Source organism: Thamnophis elegans, chromosome 7 (genome assembly GCF_009769535.1).
Source record: "Thamnophis elegans isolate rThaEle1 chromosome 7, rThaEle1.pri, whole genome shotgun sequence".
NCBI classification, from domain to species: domain Eukaryota; kingdom Metazoa; phylum Chordata; class Lepidosauria; order Squamata; family Colubridae; genus Thamnophis; species Thamnophis elegans.
In genome coordinates, this window is record NC_045547.1 from 23,735,135 (window position 1) to 23,761,741 (window position 26,607).

Sequence of the window (26,607 nt, forward strand, 5' to 3'; positions counted from 1 at the left end):
CTAAGCTTTGTAATCTTTGACAGCATTTTGCCTGCTTTGATCTTTACAAAAATTGTGAAAAAGGGCAGATGGCAATCCACTGTAGCAAATAAAACATTAAAATTTGAATAAAATAAGTGTCCGCAATATATATTTACCGAATATTTGTTTCACTTCTTGCAGCCTTGTTATATTTGTGCAACAGTTAATAAAATCATATTTTTAATTGTAATGTGAAATAAAATATTGACACACTACTTCAGAAAAGCAAATTTATTTAAAACATGTTTAATTAAAAACATTTGTGTCTGATTTGTATCATCTCAGTTTACAAGAACCTCTCCCATCACATACTATCATATGAAATAAATAAATAATGTTTGAATTTTGCAGTTATAAAAAGTTCAGTCTTTATTACAGCCCAATCTTCAAAAGCATTGTCTTGTGCAGGTCCAAATCAGAAAAATGAAAGTTTATGGACATTTTTAATTTTCAAGCAACTGAAGGATGGATTTTGCCCATTATTCAACAACCTGGAAAAACTGAGTTCTAGTTTATCATGAGAAAAAAAATGTTCTTAACATCTGTTATGTATACAATTTAATTTCATTGTAGAAATTGACTACCTGTTTGTTCATTTTGGATTTGTCTTTGTTCTCAATATATTGAGTTGTAAAAGTTAGCAGCCAATAAATGAGATTATTTATTCCAACCACATCATTTCTTGCTATCTTCAGTTAGCATAGCACTTCTTGGTATCACAGATATACACATTCATATCAGAAATCAATTTTTATTAAGAAATATTCACTATTAGAAGATTTTACTATGCTTTGTCAATGAACATTCCAGGCTGAAATGGCATCTGAACCAACATTTTTAGCCCTTCTTACTCTGCTGGTAATTGTATCAAAGTCTGTATCTATCTATGTAGGCAATCTATTTTAACTGTTTATCTTGACTGCACTTCCTTTTAAACAAATGAAAATTTGCGCAAGATATTATTTCAACAAGATTTGTACAGAAAACGTTGAGTACAATGCCCTATTAAATCCAGCTGCACTTCTAAAACTAGAAAGTCTAAAATCTTCAGAACTTCATTAAAAAGCAATGTTTCTGTAAAAAAAGTATAAAATAAGCCAACTATATTACTTCAACTCTTCCCTTCCTTAATCATTATCTGATACTTTAAACCACTATACAGTAGATATAATTTTTTACATTTCGGTCACCCAAAAATATACTTTATGATCTCCTCCCATGGCACATAGTGGAAGGGTCCTGTGCCAGGTTAAACCAGATCCTAAGGGTGCAGAACCAATAAGGATAGGCTGTAAAGGAAGCAAAAAAATAGTTTAGTTATTCTTTCTATTTAAGATCTAGCATACAGTAAGACAACCTCAAAATAAATTTCAAAGAACTCTTTTAGTAGTTTGACTGTGACCTAGCAATCATCACTGGAATTGGATATAAATTCAGAATTTCTAAATCTCAAGATAGCTTGCTTCTAAATTTGAAACTAAAAGCCAAAAAATAATGCTTTAGCAAAGAATAAACTATACAAGTAAAAAAAAAACTACTGTTAGTACATGAGGATAAAGTCCAAAATATATTGAGACAGTCCTCCCAACCTTTTAGAGATCTGACACTGCATCTAGAGGCCAGCACTTCCATTTAGTTGTTTTTCAACAGTAAAACCTAGATTTGCCTGTCATAGCCTATCCCCTTTACATCACATTCGAAATATAGTTTACATCATGGATATCTAAGAAATGCACTTGTTATACGCTGACTTTTTTAGCCTTAGAAGTTGGAAAATCAGGAGGCACACAGAAATGTCTTGCTAAATCAGCGTGTAGCTATCCTGAGATCTATAGAAGTTCTTCTATTGTATGATTTACATTAAACCAAAGTATAAGCACTATGCTATTTTTATAGCTTCTAATATTAATTCTACCAGATAAAGAATTTTGTGAAATTACAACTCTCTTATAAGGTATTACCTTAAATGATTCTTTTAACTGGTTCCCATTATTGCTTTCTGGAAATCTAATCCACTGGACATCAGAACTAAATGTATAATGCATAGCATGTATAAGATGCAATACAAGATGCAAAATACAGACATTATTTTAATTATCTTAATCCTCAAGTTCCTTTTGAGTGCAGAGGATTGAGATAGAATAATTTATTCTCAAGTCTTTTCCAGTAGACTCAGCTTTACTTTCTAAATCAATTTCATAATCACTTCAACTCATATGGTATGCCAAAGAGATTGTGGAAGACACAATCACAATGACACAAAGTTAATTATTAGTAATACTATATGTCTTAGATTGAACAGCTTGCCTATTAAAGCTATTAAAGCCAGGTGAACCTAGAATATATTTTCATATGCTCCAAATATCCTCAGTAAATCCCCTACAACCAGAATCTAAAAGGGATTTTGCTTCTTAAGCTGCCAATTTCCATGGCATTTAATATATTGTTTTTTTTTAAAACTGAAGCTATTACCAAGAACACTGTGCACTCCACCATGAGAATCTAATGTTTAAAAGCAGTAAACTGGAAAAAAAATCCTAACAAGCCTGCCTAAGACTTTAAAGAGAACATGTCTAAAGTAACTTTCTGAATTCCAGCCTATATTTTTTTTTCCATTTTGACCGTACAAATGTAGTTTTCCTTGAGATGTTCTGATAAAGTAGATTCAAAGCATATGAAATCAAAGTGAGAAGTAAATAAAATAAAATTTCCCACATTGTATTACACTTGATTTGTCATATAATCATAAGTTGCTTAAGGATGAAATTGTACAGAATTTTTTTAAAATGGATTTTACATCTTTGATTTTTCATAAATTTACCTGAGGATGACCTAAATGATGAACCAGAAGTTGACTGATCATTTTTCCTGGATAGCCAGTAGTAGCAAACAAGTTTTCATTCACTCGGGACCATCTAAACACAAAAAGAGAATCTAAACAAAATTTTAAAATAGATTATGTTCAATATAATTATGAAACAGTCAAAATTAAACACTTCTGAATTTCATCATTTCAATGGGAACGTTAGGTATATAATAGATATTTTCCAGTGAATGCAGTGAATCATTTCAGAAGACTATGCTACAGCTCTTGAAAATATTTTATATAATGTAGGCAAGACATTAAAGCAACCACATCTTTTAGAAGGTATGTGCAGCTATTAAGAATGTCCACAGCTGTCAGTGTATGCATGTGGCTTCAATTTTTGGTTGGGAATACAGGGAAGTGTTATCTATGCATATACACAATATGCATATAAATAATCATGGACATTTTTTGAAGCATCTGAGTGAATCTTTCCATAGACATAGCTACTTTAAAGTAGGATGCTTTTTCATACTGATATGTTAAGTTTGCCCTTCTGAATGCTTTGCATAGGGCTAAGGCATGTCTATGTACATGCATGCACAAAACTTTTTGCTCAGTATAAAAAATACAATAATACAGGTAGTCCTACAACAGTTCATGTAGTGACTGTTTGAAGTTATAATGGCACTCAAAAAAGTGACTTATTGCCATTTTTCATACTTACAACCATTGTAGCATATCCATAGTCACAAGATCAAAATTTGTACACTTGGCAGCTGGCTCATATTTCTAACTATTGCAGTGTCCCAGGGTTATGGGATCACCTTTTGTGACCCTCTGACCCTCAATGGGGAAGCCAGATTCACATAACAATCGTGTTTCTAACTTAACTATAGTGATTCACTTAAATATTGTGGAAAGAAAGGTAATAAAATGGAGCAAAAAACAACTGACTTCTTAGCAACAGAAATTTTGGGCTCAATTAATAGTACTGAATGTTTTGCATTGTATTTCATTCCTGTGAAACAACTACCGTATCTTTTGGACTATAAGACACATTCACCCCAAAGTGGGTGGAAATGTCTGTGCGTTTTATAGTGAATATTGCAGCGGGGGAGGGGAGTGGTACAGTGCCAATCAGCTGTTCTAGGTGGCAGGGATTGCCACCACTGATCGCTGCAGGCCATTCACCACCAATTGCTGGTGAACAGGCCGCAGCGGCAGTGAACGGGCTGTGGCGATGGTGAAGTGGCTGCAGTGAACTGGCCACGGCGGTGTTGAATGAATGGCTGCCGCTGGTGATAGACAGTGGCAGTGATTCCTGCCGCCTAGAATAGGCAGTATTCCGGGAGGCCGATCCAACCGCCAATCAGCTGCTCAGCAGCGAAAGCTCCAGTGTTCCTGGTAGAGGCAGCAGACACAGAGGAGGCATCAGTGTTTCTGGTCAGCCAGCCCACTGATCGCTGGGGCTATGGGAGGCCAGGATCCGGCTGTCGCTCAGCTGACTGGTGGGGGGCACATAGCCAAGCCCTGACGAGCTATGTGCTGGGGCTGCGATAACATGCTGAACCTGACCAGACTGTTTGCTGTAAGGATGCTAGCCAGATGAATATCAGATGGATGTTGGGAGCAGAGGCAGATTTTTTTTTCTTATTTTTCTCCTGTAAAGCTAATGTGCATCTTATGGTCATAGACCTAAAAATAGGGTATGCAGTTTTAGAATACATTAGAAATATATAATACGAAATCCATGGGAAGTAATTATTTCATTCTATTATACTATGGTCAGACCCACGTCAAGGACTGTATAGTGTGCAGTTCTAGGTACCATACCTTAAGAAAGTTTTAGAAAAAACTGACATGGGGAAAGACAATTAAAAGTTCAGGAACTAGAAAGCAAATATTGTTAATTTTATTACCAGCATTTTTATGCCGTTTACTCTGGTATCTCCAAGGTTTTACATCTGTCCAAAAATCTGCCATTTGGGACATGAAATCATGCATTTATATGAATGAAAATTTTGATTGAATGTTTGAAAAAAGACATGCAGCTGAACAGTGAAACCAATTATCCAAAGATGTGATGGAATCTACATACTTAATTGTATGTGCTCAAGCTGGAATGGCACTTCTCTAACATGCCTTAACTTGGATTCCTGCATTGAGCAAGGGCTTGGACATGACAGCCTTTCTAACTAATGTAAAAATTATTATACATTGTGCTACAATGCTTCCTTATTTCCTATTTCACCCTATTTTTCTTAACAGTCTTTCATTTTCTAACTAAGTCCTTTGAAAGCTGGTTAGTTCCCCAATGTTTTAAGTTTACAATTTTCAGAGTTCCCAATCATAAAAATCAAGTTAGAAGGGTTAGGCTAAGAGAAAGAGTAAAATATTAACAATTAATTTAAAATAAAACTTCTAAGAAAAATTATACAGTTATCTCTCAAATGCAAAGTATATCTGGAAATAATGGCAAAAGCCAAATCTTGTGGTCCTTTATCAATAATTAATGGAGAAGCTAGTTAATCAAATGCATCAATTAAGTACATACCCAAATAAAACTTACCTGAATAACTTGGCTCGATCTGCATGGACAGGCCTTTTATCCAAAGGGTAACTAAAAGAGAGAATAATTTCTAATAATAAAAATCATTAGTTCCTGCTGAGAAGTAGGTCATGCACAATTTGGACTTCATGACTTTATTCTAAGATAACAATCATAAATGCATGCTATCCAACAACTTTATTTGTAAAAAAGGCTGCCACTTAAAAACCACAAAATGGTTCCTTTCCAACATAATTTTAAAAGCATTTCACATGGAAATTACTTTTGAGAATATGTAGGTTTGAGTACTGTGGAAAAAGAATTGCTAGAAAAAGAGATATTTTTAATTATCTTTATTCAACCCACATATACAAGGAAAATCATGCATAAAGCAAAGAAATGCAGTGGAAATATTTTCCTGCCTTTATTCTCTGTCCATGTTTCTCTTTTCTTGGCTTTTAATATCAATATTAATTGCTAATACAAATTTAGGAAGTTATTTTGTAAACCAATAAGTGATTTCTAGAAATTATTCTTTGTACAGTGTAATTCATTTTTTTGCATCATAAAAAGTGTATTAGGCTAAAATTTCCCTATAAATTCAAATCAACAGTTAAAGTGTAATAGTCTTTTACACTAAAGAACTAGTCACAGCAAATAAGATCTAAGCATTTCCTTTTTTTCTTTGTACTTCTAAATCAAATAGCCATGATAAGCCATGTAGTCTTAATAATAAATATTTTGTACACGTTTTTTTTTAAAAAGCCAACTTTTAAAATAGTCATCTATTATACTGAAACATTTCAGTAAAAAAAATGTATTGAATATTTTATGATACCTAGATCGAGTAATGTCCCAGATAAACCAGTCATTTCCTGCAACTGCTCCAATTTTAAAAGTATTTTTTAGGCACCAGCTTGCTGACATTAGTGGTGTTTGATCGGTTGTGAGAGACAAGATAGCCTGATGTGTCACAAGATCATAGAATCGAATCGTTCCATTCTTTTCTGCTACCATCAACTACAAATGAAAGAAAACAGATAGTTGCAATTTTTGGGATATGGCATTATTTAGACTTCTTTATCCTGTACACCTTATAACAGCGCAATCAAGAATCATTATAATTAAGTTCTGTTTTTTCTATATGTCTAATATTCAAAAATGAATTCTAACTGAAGAAAGAACTTGGTATGAGCCAACTCCATCATTTATCATAATTCAATAATTCATTATATCATAAACACAAAGTATGAGAAATATTGGAAGAATTGAAGATTAAAGCACATGATGTCATCCAGCAATATAAATCCACAAAACAGATCATGTAGTGAATTCCAACTGGCTTTAAAATGCAGCAATAAATTAAAACCCGACAACCCAAATTTATTCTCATGCCCATTAGACATTGCAAAAGGTCAGAAAGTCAGACCTCAAATAAGAGTTATCAAGGTGACTTTTTTTATTACCTAGGGTTCAGCAAGTTCTATCAGTGCTTACTTTTAAAGCAGCCCCAAAGATTCATTTATAGTTCATGTTTTTCCTCTGAATACCTCTGCTATTACTCATAGTTGGGACTACGATTTTATAATTTTGGAGAGCTATTTTAATTTTTATACCATTTGGTTTTAAAACTGATTTCATTTATGTTTTATTTCTCTTACATAAGAGTTTTGGAAAGTTTAAAGACTGTCTAGACAGTAAATAAGTAAAGAGCATGGCAGGAAATTATTTTAACTGACAATAAATGTTAGGTTCAAGATGCTTTGAAAATAATGAGGCTAGACCATTTTAATAATTAAATTATCATAGTATGATAATACATTTTTTTTTAAAAATCCCCTTAAATGCATAGAGGAGCATATGTGATTATTTCCCAGTTACTTTACCTTTTTCCAATAGCTTAAACTAAGAAGTAGGTTACCATTTCTAAAGGAACCATAATGTGCCTTTAACTGCAAAGCTTGCACTTTTTCAGAATATGAACACTGGAAAATTCTGAAATGCTTCAGTTTTATATACAATTATTTACAATAATTGTAGCTCCCAGTTTGGTTGCTACTTGCCTTGAATGCATCCTCAGGATGCCAGCCCACACTCATTCCAGGAGAACGCAGAACAAAATAAGCTCTTAAATTTCCTTCTAAATCCCAGACTCTAAACATAAAAAAGATTAGGGTTTAAGGAAGTTATACATTGTTACTCCTTCCTAGCACAGTAAAGATCTTGTCTTTTCAACCTAAGTGCAGTTGACAGTAGATAGAATGTACATACTGTATATTTTAACTGGTTAATATCAGTGGATGATGGTTATGAAGTTGACAGAAAAAATGAGAAAGGAAAAATATTTTTTATAGGAGAAAGCTATATTATATGTGCTCATTCCTAGGTGTCTCAGTGGCCCAACTCTGTTACAGTTTACTGTCAATTACAGCAAAGATCATATCCAATTTGTATTCTCTAAACTAAGAAGTTATATGCATTCGTAATGTTGATACTGTATACCAACAAACAAATAAACATACATATAAAATTTATGCCGGGTTCTCCAAATTTGGAGATTAGAACCCTTTTTTCTAAAGTGCATATCTGTGAAAACAAAGAATATCTATTTGATTACATAATCTGCAGACAAAGCCCTTTCTTCTGGTGCCAGAAATCTTGCCTTGTAGATTTTTCCAAGCCAAATCAACACTTTCTGTGTGTTTATGTATTTAAAAATGAACTTAATATAATTCAAGACAGTGAATCATTTTGGCAAAAGAATCAGGTCCTCTTCCTGAGCCAAAGAAGCAAAAGAGAATTGCATCAATTTTACAGTTTATGACTTAATGCTTTAATCTGCTTTAAATTTAGTTGCAATATAAAGATCACATTCAGTTACAGAATATATTCAGAATATTTTCCCGCCTCCCTTCTACTGCAACATGTTCTGTTATTCATCTAAAACAGCTTTATACCTCAAATATGTGCAGGCAATAAAAATAAATTAACGTATAAACATACAAAAATGGATAAAAAACAGTTTCCTAATATTGCTATAAATTCATGGTCCTTATGAATTATGGAGACAATATTGATCGCATCACAGATGAATGTTATCATCTATGCTCTGAAAACTTAAAGCATTATTAATGCCATTGTTTCAGGGTGACTTTGAGCTGGTTAATCTCTCTTAGCCCAATCTATCACACAGAGTTGTGGGGAAAATAGGATGCGAGAGTACAGGTAGCCCTCGACTTACGACCACAATTGAGCTCAAAATTTTTGTTGCTAAATGAGACATTTGTTAAGTGAATTTTGCCCCATTTCGTACTATATCAGCATTATACACTGTGTACAAGCAGTGTCGCCTTTTGTAACTGACAGATGGAATTTTTGTTAATGTGCAGATTTTCTGAGTATTATGCAAAGCTTTTAGGTATGGTACACAGTGAGCTGATAACCAAGAGGACCACTGCTGCTGGTTTATGCCATAATTGCTCAACTTCAATTTTTGATACTTTTCCAATTCTCTGATTTCTATTCTACAGTATACTTTTGTCATTCTTGGTTATTCCAGTAATACTACAGGACTTGGCAGTGGTGGGATTTAAATAATTTAACAATCGGTTCTCTGCCCTAATGATTTCTTCCAACAACCAGTTCACCAAACTTGATTTGATTGATTGATTTTATTTTATTTGTCTTGTATGCCGCCCACTCCCAGAGGACTCCAGGCAGCTCACAATAGACAAGGGAAAGGGGGAAAACTAGACAAAGACAACACTTTAAAAACAAAACCGCAACATTCACAATTTCCGTGGGGCTGGATATTTCACAGGCCCCCCGGCCAGCTGGAGCAGCCAGGACTTGGTGGCTTTGCGGAAGGCTGGGAGGATAGTAAGGGTCCGGATCTCGACAGGGAGATCATTCCAGAGGGCTGGAGCTGCAACAGAGAAGGCTCTCCCCTGGGGGGTCGCCGACATTGGCTGGCAGATGGAATCCGGAGGAGACCTAACCTGTGAGATCTAAACGGTCTGAGGGAGGTAATCGGCAGGAGGCGGTCTCTCAGGTACCCGGGTCCAATGCCATGTAGGGCTTTATAGGTAGCGACCAGCACCTTGAAGCGGATTTGGAGACTAATGGGTAGCCAGTGCAGCTCGCGGAGGATAGGTGTGACGTGGGTGTACCTGGGTGCACCCACAATCGCTCGCGCGGCTGCGTTCTGGACTAACTGGAGTCTTTGAACATTCTTCAAGGGCAGCCCCATGTAGAGCGCATTATAATAATCCAGTCTTGAGGTCACAAGGGTGTGAGTGACTGTCTGAAGGGCCTCCCAATTCAGGTAGGGTCGCAATTGGTGCACCAGGCGAACCTGGGCAAAGGTTCCCCTGGTCACAGCCGACAGGTGGTGTTCTAAAGTCAGCTGGGGATCCAGGAGAACTCCCAAATTGCGAACCCTCTCTGAGGGGCGTATAATTTCACCCCCCAGCCTGAGAGATGGAATAATTGGCCAATCTTTGGGAGGGAACATCAGAAGCCACTCGGTCTTGTCTGGATTGAGTGCCAACTTGTTTGCTCCCATCCAGACCCTAACAGCCTCCAGGCACTGGCACATCACTTCTACTGCTTCGCTGAGTTGGCACGGGGCAGACAGATACAACTGCGTATCGTCTGCGTATTGATGGTACTTAATCCCGTGCCGGCGTATGATCTCACCCAGCGGCTTCATGTAGATGTTAAATAGGAGGGGGGACAGGACCGAACCCTGCGGCACCCCGTAATTGAGGGGCCTTGGGGTCGATCTCTGCCCTCCGACCAACACCGACTGCGACCTGTCCGAGAGGTAGGAGGAGAACCACCGAAGAACGGTGCCTCCCACTCCCACCTCTCGCAACCGTCGCAGAAGGATACCATGGTTGATGGTATTGAAGGCCGCTGAGAGGTCAAGGAGCACAAGGATAGAGGGGTGGCCCCTATCCCTGGCCCGCCAGAGATCATCGATCAGCGCGACTAAAGCAGTTTCCGTGCTGTAGCCAGGCCTGAAGCCCGACTGAAAGGAGTCTAGATAATCGGCTGAAGCCTGACTGAAAGGAGTCTAGATAAACTGTTCAGAAACTTAACAACTGGTTCTCCGGTTGGTGCAAACTGGCTGAATCCCACCACTGGGACTTGCCCACCCAGAGCACTTGAATCTGACCATAGTCCTTGCTGACTTGGGTGACAACTGATCTAGTATAGGATTCTTTTCTGTTTTTTCATCATATTAAATGGGTATTTAGACTGGCCCTTCTGCTAAAATCTGTCTGGCATGGATGACCCTTCTGGTAGTATACACTACTGTCTGTATAGGTTTCAATCACATCAGAGCATCATAAGCCGTTCTTCCTGACAGGGGGTATCCATATATCTGCCTATCCCAGGTTCTTGTGAGGGGCTGGGATAGATGGATTGACATTCCAAATCTATTAATTAATAATTAATTATGTAATTATTATTATGCACTATAATCTAAGAGAAGCACAGGGTTTCTTTTAAAATGAAAGGATGATGAAAGGTATCCTGCATTTTAAAATTTCAGTCACTCAACAAAATTTTAAGGAAAAAGATAAAGTGAATGAATTAAAACAAAAACCAGTGTAGGTAATGAAAATGCTGGGCAGATTTTATACTAAAACAGCTTAAAATTGTGCTAATAGATAATCAAGGCCAGATTTTTAGTCACGTATATCATGCATATCTAAACTAATTTGGGAATATTTTTTTAAAACTAGATGAGAGTCAGTAATTTACTCAGTTTTTAAGACAACCAGAAATTGTATTGACAGTTATTGCTTTGCTATTTTTCCTCATTAAATCACAAGAATTCATAATGCTTTGTGGACCATCCTTAGCAGATTTTTTTGTAGTTGAATTTGAAATGAGCTATGTATTTCTACATGCTATTTTTTATCTGTAAATCATTTTATTCTTCAAGTAGCAAAATGATTGGCAAATTTTCTGTAAAAGGCAGAATTACTACATTATTTTTGTTTTTAAACAATATGCTAACATTATGTACTACCCTTTCATTAATATAATATTCAATTTCTGGTATTAGTGATGTCACTAAAACATTATTTTAGATGCATTTTCATACCAGTATGAGTAATTGTAGAGTAATTGGTACATTTGTACTGAATCATGATTTTTTTTATAGTCACTCAAGCGGTTAAAAAACCTGTGGTTTCAATATAAGTTCTGCACAATCCTATTACTGAAATAATATAAATAAGGGACCAGGGCAGAGATAATCTGCTAAGACCCAGGAACAGAAAATACTGCATATCCCACTGCCAATGAGTATTTCTGAATGTTCAAGATGACTCTCAGAAGACTGTGTCTTCACAAAGACAGAGGATGGGAAGAGCAAGGTAAAGAGCGGTTTGAAATACTCTTGTCCTTCATTCTTATAGCATGAATCAATTCAAACTGTCCCCTTGAAAACCCATCATCCAAACAGGCCAAAATAGACCATCTATTTGCTACAGTAATCATCCAAATACTAGAATTCTGTGTGTTTGCGTGTAGCTTCTAAATATTAAAAATTCTACAAAAGTATCAATTTTCTACATGTTTTTTTTCCACATTTAAATAATTAAAGTAATATTTCACTAACAGAATACATACCTACATGTGTTGTCATCACTCACACTTGCAATTTCTTGACCTTTAGGTGAAAATACCAAATCATTAATGTAATCTGAATGGCCTTCCAAAGTCTGTTAATAAAAAGGAGAAATATCTTTTATTACAGAATTAAGACAAAGATGGCATTTTAAAAGTAATATCAGCCAAGGTAAAATGAAGGCACCATTCTAAGGCATAGTAAGGAGATGGTAGCAAGATTACGATCAAAATATAAGACCAAGATTCAAGTCATTTAGGCTGAGGATTTTGCTGGTCGAAACGATATTTTGAATTGTACCCTTGAAGGAAATAAAGTCAACATGATTTTAGCTTTGTAAAGAGACAATTTGGCATGTTTAGATCTAGTTTATTCAAACTGGCATCAATGTAGTATAATATGAATTACGTGCAATAGCCTGCACAAACACCAATTCCATTCTAAAGCCATCTTTGTTATCGGAAGCTTCAGGCTCAATGATAAATAAATCTAAGTCACCACAATGATTAAATAACACTTATCACAGGTTTCTGACTTACCTTCCACAGGAATTGGCAATTGCCATTATTTATTTTTTTGCTTGGGTCTCTTAATTGACTTCACAGCACATACTATAGAATCAGTATACCAAGGCATCATAAATGCAGAATTTGAGTGCACTCATGCTTTTGCACTCTGAGTTAATTTGTTATACTGTATCTAACTTTTCAAGTAAGCTTCAAATGTTGATGAGACACAGAAGTCATCTTTGCTTAAGATCCATTTGTTCAGGGCCTGTCCAAAGTCACAATGGTGCTGAACGAAGAACCTACAGCTGGTCCTCAAAGTCCTGGCTGTTGCAACACCTTTCATAATCACCTGAACAAAATTCAGGTACCTGGTAACCAGCTCACACATACCACCAACTGCAATTTCTCAATAACAATTGCTATTTGCAACTTTTCCTGTTGGTTTCCCACAAGTAAAGTCAAGGAAGTGAGCAGGAAGATTGCAAGTCTTCTGGCCTTTCTTTGCTTGCATGCACTGTGCTTTCCTCCCTTTTGCTCCTTCTGCAGTTATGCTACTCTGCAGCACCGCCCTTCACCAACTCATACAAGGCCTGCCCAGAGCCTCGCTTAACCTCCTGTGGTATCCCACACTGCTTACCTTAGACTCATTGCTTCCTGTTTTAATAACCTGAATGTTTTGAGATTATGTGGGATTGCCTGAATTGTCATCCCTAAGCGATATGGTCACAGGTCATTGTGCTTTCTGATCACTTTGCCTAGCAAAGGCAATCCTGGTTCCAATTGCCATCGTATCTTAGAGAGTATCTATACTGTCTTAGAATATTATATAAAACAGTATTAATTCCACTCTGTTAATTTTTATTCATCCTGTCAAATCTGAATGTTTATATGCTTCATTTATAATTATATTGCTGCTGATTGTTTCTGTATAAAGAATCATTTCAAATCCAAAGACTTGCCATTCTGAGCGTGGGTCAAAAACACACACTGAAAATCTAAAAATTCTGAAATGAGGAATTACAATATGAGAATTGAAATAGTTCACTTCATCAACACTGAGATCCATTCAAAGTTTATCTCCTTCAGCTACTATATATAACTAAGAGAGACAGAAAATACATTTTGTCTATGATATTACTAAACAACTGGAGTAAGAAATCCTTGCACATCACCAAAAGATGTAACAGAATATCCAGTTGTACTTTCTGTTCACCTTCTATTTATTCATTAAATTTATATGCCACCCATTTCACATTCAAGGCAACCCTGAGCAGATTCTTAAATGTCATAAATTAATTTCACCTTCATTCTTCATGGTTCAATCTACTTTAGATTTATAAAGATATTTAATTTTATTTAAAATGCGCACTAGAATTATAAAATGGAACTTAGTTCTGAATTGCTAAAATAAATATTATCATGCTTCTTAATACAAATGTGCTTCAAAAATGTCACCTAGAATCACCTTTTAAAATACAAGATACAGTGCAATTGTTTATGTCTATTCAAAATTACGGAATGCTGAATTACTGAATGCAAGGCATTGTAATGCAATTTAATTTGCAATTTAAATTGATCTGTATATAATATTAAAAGCCACTGTTGTTATTATAATTAATTTTTTTTCTTCTCACCTTATATTCATTCTTATCTTTGAGGTCCGATGTGAATAACCTTAACTTCTTATCGGCAGCAGCAGTACAAAATCTAATATAATGAAACACTTTATAAGTATTGTAATTTTGTGTAACAGTTGACATGTTATTTTCTCAAATTCATTTTACTTTATCATGAAAAAGTACATCATTTAATTATTAAAGATGGTCCTCATTTAGCAACCACAATTGGGCAACTCCATGTTACTATACAGAAAGGGTATGTGATGATGGGTTTAATGACTCTTTGGTCATTAAGTAAGTCACTGTAGTCATTAAACATACATGTGACAAAAACTTGTAGTTTGATTTCCACATTCTACATTAACTGATAAGGTGATTGGGAAGCACATGATTAGTGATCACATACTGTGGCATGCTGTAATGGTCATAAATGTGATAATTTGCCATAAAAATGTATTTTTACATCAGTTACTTTTAATGGTTGCTAAATGAGGAGGTTGGTAAACAGAGACTAATTATATATGCATAACAGGTCACAGCAAAGCAGGTCGTCTGTAATTATTTATATAAAGGGTTTTTACTTGTTCTTCAGTGAAAAAAGCATATAGCATAACATTTATCATCTATAAAGAAAATGCATTTTCTTTCCTGCTCAAGCTATATGATATGATACATACATGATATAAATAATACATACAAGAAAAATACATGGAATGATATAAAACCACATTCTGACACAAAAGGTAAATAACAATTCAATTTGGAAATACAAATTACCCTGTTTCCCTGAAAATAAGACCACCTCGGATAATAAGCCCAATTGGGCTTTTGAGCACATGCGCTAAAATAAGTCCTCCCCACAAAATAAGCCCTCCCCCAAAATATTGCAACACAGCAGCAGCCATGAGGTGACCATGCTCACCACCTCCTGCACCTCAAAAATAATAAGACCTCCCCAAAAATAAGGCCAAGCGCTTATTTCGGGGGTCAAAAGAAAATAAGGCCCTGTCTTATTTTCAGGGAAACACGGTAGAAAATCTGGAAGTCATTACTTAGGACTAACATACATATTTTACAACATATGAGGCACAAGAGAGCTGTTTATATGTTCCACATGGCACTGTGTTTTGCTGCTGTGTCTGAGTTTTAGTTAGGGCTAATTTTGTTTTCTATTTTTCAGGCAACTGATAAGTTAAAAAATGGTTAAGGTTTATAGGAGTTTATTATTTGAAAATCAAGCTTTATGTAAAAGGACACTGACACTGGTTCTTACTTGGGTTTCACAGCTGTAATGTATTTGCTTTCTTAAAAGTTTCATTGTCTTCTATTAAGTAGGAAAAGTGATAATCCTAGAGTCATAGCTTTGCATTTCTGAACTGTATGTGCACATAGCATAGAAGGAACAACAGCATCTGCCCTTTTAAACTGGCAGCAGTAGGCATTTAGTATCAGTGATGAACTAAGAGGCTTATGAAAATGAGGTATTTTCTCAGAATCACTCTATCCGATCTGTTTTATTGCCACAATTAATGCTTCAATGTTTCTGGGCAGATTTCTAAAACATTCAGTGACTGAGAAAAGTAGCATTACACTGTATTTTTTTTAATATTTCTTGTATGATATAAATACTTCTTAAATTTCCTGTTTTGCCATATTAATGCCAGTTGCTTGATCACACAAGAGTGCAAATATGCTATTGTATTTATCTCTCCTAAGTTCTGCTGTGGTGCTTTATCACAACAAGGGTTCTTCCATGCAGAGATGAGCAAAATATAAAAGCCAAATGTATATAATCCCAGCAGCAAGACTTGAAGGCCATCCCACTGTCCAGCTAAGGAAAGGAATCAGCAATACTGGAAGATGATGCATTATAGTGCATGGGAGAAGACAATGGCAAACCATTCCTTGTCTATGGAGATTCTCAGTCATCCAGGTCATGGTTGTCCCAAAGGTGCTTTTTCAAGAGGCAATGGGAACTTTCTGGTTTTTCTTTTAAGACATTTTGCTTCTTATTCAAGAAGCTTCTTCGAAGTTGGATGAGAACCAAAACATCTTCAAAGAAAAAGCAGAAAGTCTAGTTGCCTCTTGAAAAAGCACCTTTGGAATAAACAATTCCTTGTATTTAACAAGAAACTGCATGGACAGACAGTATAAAATGATTAATAAGATAGCGCCAGATGATGGGGCCCTCAGGTCAGATGGTACTCAACATGCTACTGAAGAAGAGGTGAGGATCTTTATGAGTATTAATACTATAGTACTTATGATGAGGCTGGACCATAAGATTATGACTAGACATGCCTTTGTAGTGTCTAATTGTGATGTCTCTATGGTGAATAAGAAAATCCAAAGCTTCAAAGACAGAAGTACAGTGAGACCATGGAATGTAAATAATGTAAGCATGGAAAAAATCAACACAATAACAAACAGATTGAATCAATCACCAGTTTTTTTGTAAAAAAAATAAAGATGGAATACAAAACGAGCAAACCAATATTGATCTATTACACAAATTAAATGGACACTGTGGGGCTATTGGGATATCCAGAACTTCAAGGACCGGTCGTAACTAGAGCTAGTCTGGTCTAGTGGTTAAGGCACCAAACTAGAAACCAGGAGATTGTGAATTCTAGTCCTCCCTTAGGCATGAAAGCCATTTTGGACCAGTCCCTGCAGGGTTGTTAAATGAATCTGGCTTCACCATTGACTTTGTTGTCAGAAGAGTACAAAAGGGGATCACAGGACAAGAGGACACTGTAACTGTCAAACTTCCTAATTCCAATCACGTTACCATAAAGATGGAGCAACCATTGTAAGTGTGAAAATAGTCATGTTACTTTTTCAGTGTAACTTTGAATGGTCACTAAAAATGGTTGCAAGTTGAAGACTGCCTGTACTGAACTCCCTATATGACATTAAGTTGTCATTTTCTCAGCCCAATCTACCTTAAAAGATTGCTGGGAGAGAGGGAAAGAGATATAATCAGGAGGGGGTCCACTATGCATTTGGTCTTGAATTCCCAGACAAAAGGCAAGATATATAATTAATATTTTAAAAAACCAAATAAAATCCTGCTATCTTTAAGTTTTTATTAGGCATATTACCTTATATGGGGAGGTAAAGCATCAAGTCTAGTTTCTGGGCTCCACACAACGGCATCAACTCTGCTTTCATGTTGAAAAGTCCTGAGAGTTTTATATTGTATTCCTTCTACTGCTGCATCTTCTTCCTAAAGATGTATGTAATATTTTGATATGCTTCATAACAAATGAATAGGCTGTTAAAATAAAAGCTACCTCCTTGCCATGAGACCCTTGCATACTCTTTTCTCTTGTAAACAAAATTAAGTGAATACTGCAATCTGATGCATATTGGTCTGGGTATAGCTCCCACTGAACTAAAAAAAAGATACCATTCTAAGAAGACATACACAATATTTTACTGAAGTAATACTTGTATTTTTGTATGCATATACGAGGTGAATCTGAAAGAAAACTAATTGCTGGGTTTAAAAACTGTCCATGTTTCTCTCCAAAAGTGTTGGGAAGTGAATGTTTCTAGGATTATAGGACAGCTTGGTATTATGGGCAGGTTTACTACATATGTTAGGTGCATTTTTATTTATGCTGGTATTGTTTGCTGTCCAAAGCTTTCAGGAATGGAAGGCAAAATAAGTAAATGAGCAAATAAATACAAGAGGTATTACAAAAAAGGAAGCATTATTATAAATCTTATTATGAAATTTCATAAATGCTATAAAAAGGACAGTTTGTTCCTCTATTTCAGATAAAACAAAATCCTGGATCATTTAAAAAAGTAATGTCTGTTAAGGCATGCACTTTACCTTATAATGTTCTATTTTATAAAAGACTTATTATCTCAAGAGATAATTGGGACATGTGGAAGAGGGAGGAAACAGCAATCATTAAGTGGTCAAGCAATAAAGAAATGAGATTGTAATAATTACTTGGGTACACAACAATTGTTCTTACACTTAATATATAGGTTGTAAAAATGCCTTGCCTATGCAATACATCGGTAATGAAATCATTTTTTTTGATGAATTCTACCTTGCCTGCTTTAATATGAATTTGATCTTTGTAATTCTTTTGTTTAAGAATGATGCTAAGACCCATCATTGAGAGTCCTGGGGAATTCAGGATAATGGCTGAAATGAAATACAGCCCTCTAAAGCTTATTCCTCAATACATTTATTAGTGTTTAAAAAACACAATACTTTGCTGCTGCTTCTGACATGGAGTCACCAATTATCCTTTGGAAACTTCTATTTTATGTATATCTTGTCCATTGAGTTTCTAAAACACTTTCCTCAAATTTCAGATGTAACTCAAAATGTAGTCTCCCCCCCCTCTATTAAGGCTTCCACATAAATTTAAGAATTATAGAGTATACTAACCTGGAATCTGCAAGTCCCAACAACTACGTAATTATTGCCACCATATGCAATGAGTGATTCTGCAGTGCCACAGTCAAATGGATTGAATTCTACCACATGCACATAATCCTTACATTCCACAGTATAGGCTGCTCTTCGGAAAGACTCCTGCTTCATCTTCGGTTGAAGGAACCAGAAGAGCGCTTTCTGTAGTTGGACAAAAATGGGTTTATCTAAATGCCTAATTCTAGAGGCACATTTTTCAATTAAGAACTTCACCTGAAACATGACAGCTTTGGTAGCTTAATTCTTCCATTTTAGAACTCAGAATAACGTTATTGTCACTTTCAATGTACTCTGATTGGCATACCTTGCAATGAAATCTCTTTGCATACAGCTCTCAAAGGGTCACTTGCCTTCAACATACACTACATAAACTACTCAAGTCCTTAAATATTTGAAACCACATTTAACCAATCCATAGTAAATGTATTGCACAGTAAGTGCAACCAACGCATAGTAAATAATAAGAGATGGCAAAAATCAGACAGTTTGGAACGGCTTGTGTTAGCTACCTCTTGGTTAGCAGTTCACCGGCACCTACTGAGCTCGGGCGGGCGGGCGGTGCACACAACACCCCAAAAGTCCCAGGGGTTGAGGCAGGCTTAGAAGACAGCGGGCTGAAGCGAGTATTCCTGCATGAAACAGCCTCGCCGCCCCGTATAGCTCATTCCTCACCTCAGAGGAACCAGCCTCTTCTTCCACAGGCCTAGATTTACGCGGGAAAAAGAAACTATCGAGCGCGCGCGCGCACACCCACCACCAAGAGGAAAAACTTTCTCCACAAATTTACCCATCAAATTCCCGCGGCTACTTCGCGTACAGCGCAGGACTTCCGGATAGCTTCACTCTCCCACCCCGTGGAAAAAACACTTCCGGGTCGTCAAAGGCCGCCGCTTTGCGATTGGCTGACGGCGGAGCGTTTAAAAATAAACCGCCATGGGTGGCTGCTTGAGTTAAAAGGTTCTATGGTGTGTGTTTGTTTTTTTGACGGCGCGGTGAGTTTGAGGGAGGCGAGCGACGCTGCGAGAAAAGCGCATTTAGGACTTGAAGTGTGTGACCAACAAGTAAGGGAGAGGGATGGGTTTTTTGCTTTGCTCTTACACTGAATCTAATCATTTTTATAAGAATCCGAATAGTCTGTATAAGCATAGAGGGCTGTCATCTAAATATATATAGATGACAGCCCTCTATGCTTATACAGACTATTCGGATATGGTATATATACCAGACTGCTGATGGAGCAACCGGGAAAAAGTTCGCAGGCAGAGCATGACTGTAACAGTCTCCTCCACTGATTACATAGCCATCATAACCAAGAGCCACCAAGAGGTTGTTTTGTTTCCTAGATTTTTCTTAATATTTTAAAATTTGGCTGTGGTCATTGCCATGCCTTATGCAAAGACTTTGTATAAAATTATTTTTGCCTGTTTGGAATTGCCTATTTATCTTCGTTGGATAATTGCAGGCTAATTTAAAGGTAAAGGTTCCCCTCGCACATATGTGTTAGTTGTTTCCGACTCTAGGGGGCAGTGCGCAGCCGAAGAGCCAGTGCTGTCCAAAGACGTCTCCGTGGTCATGTGGCCGGCATGACTAGACACCGAAGGTGTACGGAACGCTGTTACCATCCCACCAAAGAGGTCCTTGTTTTTCTACTTGCATTTTTTACGTGCTTTCGAACTGCTAGATAGTAATGGGAGCTCACTCCGTTACACGGCGCTAGGGATTTGAACCTCTGAACTGCTGGCCTTTCTGATTGACAAACAGGTCAATTTACCTGTGGTTAAATTGCCAAAGGGGTCTTCAAGGTAACAGTTATACTGGCTGGTTGGAAGGAAGAAAAATATGCTTTAACCTTGGTATATTGTTGCTGTGTGGGCTTATCCAACACGTTGCCATTAGCTCTTGGGGTACACACAACTGTAAAAAAATATATTTGTTTAGCTTGCTATGTAAATGTAATTACTGTGTTGTGTTGGAATTGGGCTGCAGTCAGTGCTGAAATTCAATCAAGCAAGTAGGTGAAGTTTTGCAAAAAAAAACCCTGAAACTTGGATTGTTTTAATTAACACTTCTTAGTTCAGTTTCAATTTTTAATCTTAATGCCTTATTAGAGACTAATGTGAGATGAGTAATAGACATGCTGAGAAGGATTTTTCTCCTTTAGTAGGCTGCTCTGTTTTGCTATGGTGCAGTTCTTCTTTGTCTAAGACATTATTTTGGCCTTTCATTCAATACAGTAGACAATTATTTAATTGACAAAAACTATTTGGTAAGCTTTGTGCCATCATTTGACTCTCACTCCAAGTTCGTATTGATCCAGAGATTATTTGATCATGATTTTTAAGCTATCCATTCATTTGGAAGTTGCCTATTCACAGAACTAGGTGTCTTACAGTGAGAAAATGAGCAGCAACAATACTAAATTAAATGGATTGATTAAAAAAAATCCCATAATTGCTATTGGCCTAATTATTATTTTTTTTATAAAAGAGCATTTTTTTACTCTCTTTCTATTAACAGATAAGGTATAATCTTAATCTGGGGATACACACTATTGCCATCAAGAAATCCATCTGGGGCCCTGATATCTTGGAAATAAGTGCCTGCAGTGCTCTCTTTTAGGTTGTATTGGGAACATGTTCCCGAAGGTGGCAAAGACCCAATATAGAAGGCGGCAAAGACCCAATATAGAAGGCCTTATAAGTAATAACCAGCAGTTTGAATTGGACCCAGAAGCCAATATAGTTCTCACAACATAACTGTTCGTTTCCTAAGCACCATTCAGCAGTAGATAGATTCTGTGCTAGCTGTAGCTTTTAGGTTATTTTCAGGGTAACCACATGTCAAGAAAATGATGTAGCCAAAATATGAGATGTCAAGGGCATAAGTCAATGTCTTCAGTGTCACCTAGTCCCATAAAGGTCGCAACTGGCAAGTATGTTGAAGCTGACCAAAGGCTCATCTGACTGCAACCTTTACTTTCTGCTCTGATGAGAATTGGGAGTCTAGTAGGCTCCCCTCCCCTGACTGCTCATCTCTATGGCTACACAGAGAGCTCAGTTGACAAACAACAGAAGTAACTTAAAACATATTCTTCAGGCACATTAAGTAAAAGCCAAGGTAGGTGGAGGTATATGAAGAAGAAATGATGAGAGATCAGAATTGCTCCCTTTCAGCCCCCACCAGGAGCTCCCTTTCAGCCCCCACAATGCACTATTGCAGGCTAATTCTGCTGACTGCCAGGAGTTCCTTTCTCATTGGCTCAAGATTGACTCAACCGTCTATCCTTCCGAGGTTGGTAAAATGAGGATCCAGATTGTTGGGGGCAATATGCTGACTCTCTAAAAAGCTTAGAGAGGGCTGTAAAGCACTGTGAAGTGGTATATAAGTCTAAGTGCTATTACTATTTTATGACTATCTTCTCTCAGAAGGGAAATGGACCCCTAACTGCTGTTTATTAGGTCATTGGAGGAAGGAGAGAACTCCAGCTTCAATAAGACAAAGGGTAAGAGAGAACTTCGACAATTTAAAGAACTAAAGAGTCAGACGATTGCATCCTACAGTACTAAAGAAACTAGTAGGAATTGCTAGTTGCTCTCAAGCAATTGCTAAACTGCTCTCAAGAATTCTTGAAGGTGAGGCTGGAGGAGAGCAAATATTATCGTCTTCAAAAAGAGGATGAAGGAACACATGGGAGACTTCAGAATTTTCAGTTTGAAGTCTATATTGGAGAAAATTAGATTACAAAGCAGCATGTTTGTAAGCATTTCAATAGCGTGCAATTACAGATAGTCCTTGTTTAATGACCATTTGCAGTTATGCCAGTAATGAAAGAGTAACTGTATGACTTTCATAGCTCTGTAAAGCAAAAGGAAGTGGAAATAAAATCTTATGCTTGTGCCACACTTAAAAAAATTAAATTATAATTAAGATGGACAGGTTCAAGTAATGACTTCTGGATGGGTGGAGAGAGACTACTCCTTACTTTAAGGCCTGTGGTATCATTTTCTCTCTCAAGGAGATGTTTACCTTCCATACTGAGTTCATGCCCTCTCCGGCCATGTTTACAAGACAAGAAGGACATCTATTTTATCCATAAGTGAGTGACCTCTTTCCATAGAGGTTGCTATCCACATCTTCAGATGTTACAAGTTTGAGAGTATCTTAGTGATCTCACAAAATATGATCTTGTAATTTTTTGAGATAATATAAGATTGCCATTTAATGGGCTTCAGAAGCATGCTTTTTCAATTGCTGTCCCAATTGGAATTTCCCATGAAGGTCCAGTCAGCTGCTGTCTTCCTAGTTTTCAGAAGAACAATTAAGACAGAAAGAGGTCATGTTATCAATTAAGACTGGAATAAGGTGACCCACATGATTTTGTATATTTTTAATTTAATGTCAGTTTTGTTTATAGTGTGGGTGGGTTTCTTATTTTTGAGAGGGTGCTTTTTATGTTGATCCTAATTATTTACTGTCCAGAGCTTTTAAGAATGGGAGGTATATAAAGTAAGTAAAGAAAATGCCTGAGAAACTAGGCGTTGGCAATTAATACTCACAGCTGTACAGATTGCAGGACTCTGTTTTTATATTAATTTTAAGTTATGCTATTTTTATGCTTTTATGAAATAAAGTGCCTGAAATTGTTCTGGCTCTTGTAGTATATAAGTAGAAATAAATTAAACACTTAAGACTTTAAAAGTGAGCCCTATTAAAATAATTAATTTAGATGATAAATAAGTTTGTCAAGGAATAATTTGTTTATAATTTTTTGAATTCCTATGCTGATTCTATTTATCATATGTCAACTATAAACTATTTCCCCTGTGCTGTCCTATCATTAAGCTTCCTGTTCTCAGTTACATTGTTTGCTGCTTATGATTCATTTTCTAAATGTTAAACATAGTGCTGACTGACTAATGGTTATTTTATCTACAATAGATGGGAATTATAGGCCAAGTACACAAAGAGACCCAAGTGGGAGATCCTACTTTATCATTTTTGATATTCAACTTCAAAGGCAGTTTTTCAAAAATCTTGAACTGCAGTGCCCAAATTGGATTCTATCTTATATTTAAGTGTAATACTGTTATTTTACAGGATGTCCTTTTGCCACATAGTTACCTTGATAACCCATTTTAGGTTGTCTTTAGTTTTGCTTCCTGTCCAATTTTGTATTTTGAACTTTTGCATTTCCTTCCATTGCTGTTATCTTCCTTATAGAAGCCATTGTAAATTCTTAATATTTGCAAGTTGTCCTGTATGATTTTTTTTTCTTATTTAGGATAATGACTCCTCTTCAGCAAAGCATTTGGAATATGATTAAATGTTTCCGGAGAAATTGGCGCTTATTTTCAGATTCAGAAAGGACTACAGTATGTGGGGCAGATTGTATGCTGATGGCTTTGCACTTATCTGTTGCGGAAATTAATAAGAAGGTTAATATATATTGATTTAAAGGACTTTTTAAAATAAGTCAATGAGACCATAAAACCCAAAGTACTTTGAAGGGTATCTTAATAATATTTTGTTCATTATTCTGATATTTGGGAATAGAAAAATATTTTACTGCTGAAAAACTACTAAAGGATTCATCAAAATCTTGTTATTTTCTTTGATTAGCTGCCTCATAAAAAGTTAATTTAATATCTTAGCTTCTGCATCACTTAGGCTTCAAACAAACGCTAGTTCCTGAATTTGCTATAATAAGTTCTTTGTTTAAATAAGAGTATATGAATATGCATGTTCAAACCTCACAAATGTCTGAATGTAGAACATGTTTTCTGCTACATAGAGAGATGGTATATGGTAGTTAAGATGTACAGTATGTCTGGGAGACTCAAAGTCAGTAGGGGAAACTCAGTAGGTTTTAGGTTGGTCGTTCACTTTCAGTCCAAGTAGGAATGGTTTAGTGGTTGCATTCCAATTATAAAATTCCCAAGGGAAACACAATTAACCTCCAGTTTAGATAGAAATATGACTGCCATAGCATTGGGAGCAACCAGTGCACAAGAACTAGAATACATTTTAAATTGCTGCCAGTAACTTGCTTGGTTTTTAAAAATTTTATTGGATGGTTTAATCATTATATGGTGATCTGCACTGTAAAAGGAAAAGGGATATATTAAACAATTGTTATTAACACTGGAATCATTTTTCTTTAATCTCTCTTCAACTGCATGCAGTTGAAAGATGAAGTATCTCATCAAATGTTTCCAAGAAAATTTACTTTTTCTGGTGAGATCAACCGCAGAAATTTTATGCTCAAAGGAATTTATGCTCTAAAATTGTAAGCAGAGGAAAAATAAGTGAAATGTAAGAAGTAAATCATTTTTAGCTTTATCTGTAATTCCAAAATGCAACTTAAATATCTTTGTTTATGCCTCTTTTCCCAACATAATCTATATAAAATAAATATATGTTTTAAGCTGAAAAGCTAGACTTGTTAATCTGACTACACAGTTTGTAAAAGTATAAATATTACTTTTACCTCACAAAATATGATATGACTATGATAGGAGTTAATCACGTGCAGTTATAGAAATGTTCAGCTATCTTTGGCTTATTTAATCTGTTCAGCTATTTTTGGCTTATTTCATCTGTTAAACATAAACACTGAGGGTTATGGGTATCTACATTTTAGCTTGCCTGGTGTTCATTGAGTGAAGATGAATTGTCTTGGCTCCCGTATAAAATATATAATATAGGTAAAGTATGTAAATCATATAATAACGTTAAAAAGTTTATGATATTGTGGAGCCACATTACTAGCTGTTGAGGGCCACATAGAGCTCACAGATTGTGGGCTGGACATACCTGCTCTAAGTGATGCACAAAATAGATATAAAATATTTAGTAAAAGTCCCAAATAAAGAATCCAAATGAAGAAAATTACCCGGTAACTTACTTAAAAAAGAATTTAAAAAAATGTATGATTTATAGAACTGCATCTCACAGCAGTGTAAAAAAATTAAAACCACCATAACAATATAAATGCATGAAGTAATCCCCAGAAAAAAACCCTACATCATAAAAAGACACCACATAACTTGATCCAAATGGCTGTGGGAAAATCTAGGTCTTGTTAGCCTTGTGAAAGGCTAACAAGATTGATGCCATCCATTTTTTTTTGGGGGGGGGGGGAGGCATTTCTGTTCCATAGGACAGATATAGCTGCAGAGAACTCTAGCTTTTGCAACTGTAAAAAGGCACCTGTATTGAAAATGTCATGAAAGATAACACTAAAGAAGAATACTTATATAGAAAATATATTCAGATTCTGCAAATGTTAAAAGGACTGGGAAGAAAAACTGTAAAAGAAGCATTTAATCATTTTTCCATAGTTACATCTCTAAAAGGCATTCATTAGTGTCATGCACACACAAAAAATACTTTTATGGAAAAACTCATTTTTAAACTTTGATACAAAAATATGATTTCTACAGAATAATGTTAGAACTGCAAAGCTTTAAGAATTGTACATTTTTCTTCATTTTACCTTTGTGAAATACAATATTCTTGTTGTCTATCACAGACTTAAGCTATTGAACTTTATGAACTTCCTTTATGAATTAGCCAGCTGGCATTTGGTCCTAGCAAAACATTTTCTGAGTTCTACCACAAACTCTTATAGTCCTTTCTATGAATAATATGCTGTCATGGTGGGCACCTGATCATGAAAACTGATATTTGGACAGCATTTTTATTTGGATTTAAATTGTTTTTATAATAACAGTATAAACAAAGTTAAGCCCTGAAAATTCCTCATCTTGTGAGAAAAGATTTTGACTGAATTAAATTGGAACTTAGCTAGCTGTTGCATTTCGAAGAACTGGTTTCAGAAACATTAGTGAAAAAATATATTCCACTATCTTTAAACTGCAATCTTATACCATATGGAACAAATCACTTTAATATCCAAAAGCTTATAATAAATCAGACTAACTTACATTTAGGAAAAATACAACTTTAGAGCAAAGCTTGAAACAATTTGAAT

The 26,607-nt window shown here is 35.9% G+C and overlaps 2 protein-coding genes across 5 annotated transcripts in view; one reads left to right on the forward strand and one right to left on the reverse strand.

Moving 5' to 3' along the window:
* Positions 1-237: 237 nt before the first annotated feature.
* NUP37 (nucleoporin 37) lies at positions 238-19,457 on the reverse strand. Of its 3 annotated transcripts, none has more exons than XM_032221801.1 (10): positions 19,402-19,457; positions 18,570-18,755; positions 17,257-17,381; positions 14,168-14,240; positions 12,027-12,118; positions 7,442-7,532; positions 6,217-6,398; positions 5,400-5,450; positions 2,843-2,936; positions 238-1,310 (listed from the first exon to the last, which is right to left on the reverse strand). In XM_032221801.1, the coding sequence occupies exons 2-10, from the start codon at positions 18,723-18,725 to the stop codon at positions 1,197-1,199; spliced, it is 978 nt and encodes a 325-aa protein (XP_032077692.1). In that variant the 5' UTR covers positions 18,726-18,755; positions 19,402-19,457; the 3' UTR covers positions 238-1,196. The 3 variants fall into 3 exon arrangements, with proteins under 3 accessions (XP_032077692.1, XP_032077693.1, XP_032077694.1); XM_032221802.1 differs by lacking the exon at positions 19,402-19,457 and adding an exon at positions 19,124-19,384; XM_032221803.1 differs by lacking the exon at positions 19,402-19,457 and adding an exon at positions 19,287-19,382.
* A 107-nt stretch (positions 19,458-19,564) lies between these two features.
* The window catches only part of PARPBP (PARP1 binding protein), a 40,100-nt gene continuing 33,057 nt past the window's right edge, over positions 19,565-26,607 (forward strand). Inside the window, exons 1-2 of one of the 2 annotated variants that reach the window (XM_032220728.1) lie at positions 19,565-19,675; positions 23,896-24,049. In XM_032220728.1, the coding sequence (XP_032076619.1) occupies positions 23,900-24,049 (150 nt within the window). In that variant the 5' untranslated portion in view covers positions 19,565-19,675; positions 23,896-23,899. Of the gene's footprint in view, positions 19,676-23,882; positions 24,050-26,607 lie in introns of those variants that run through there. The other variant, XM_032220730.1, reaches the window with a different exon arrangement.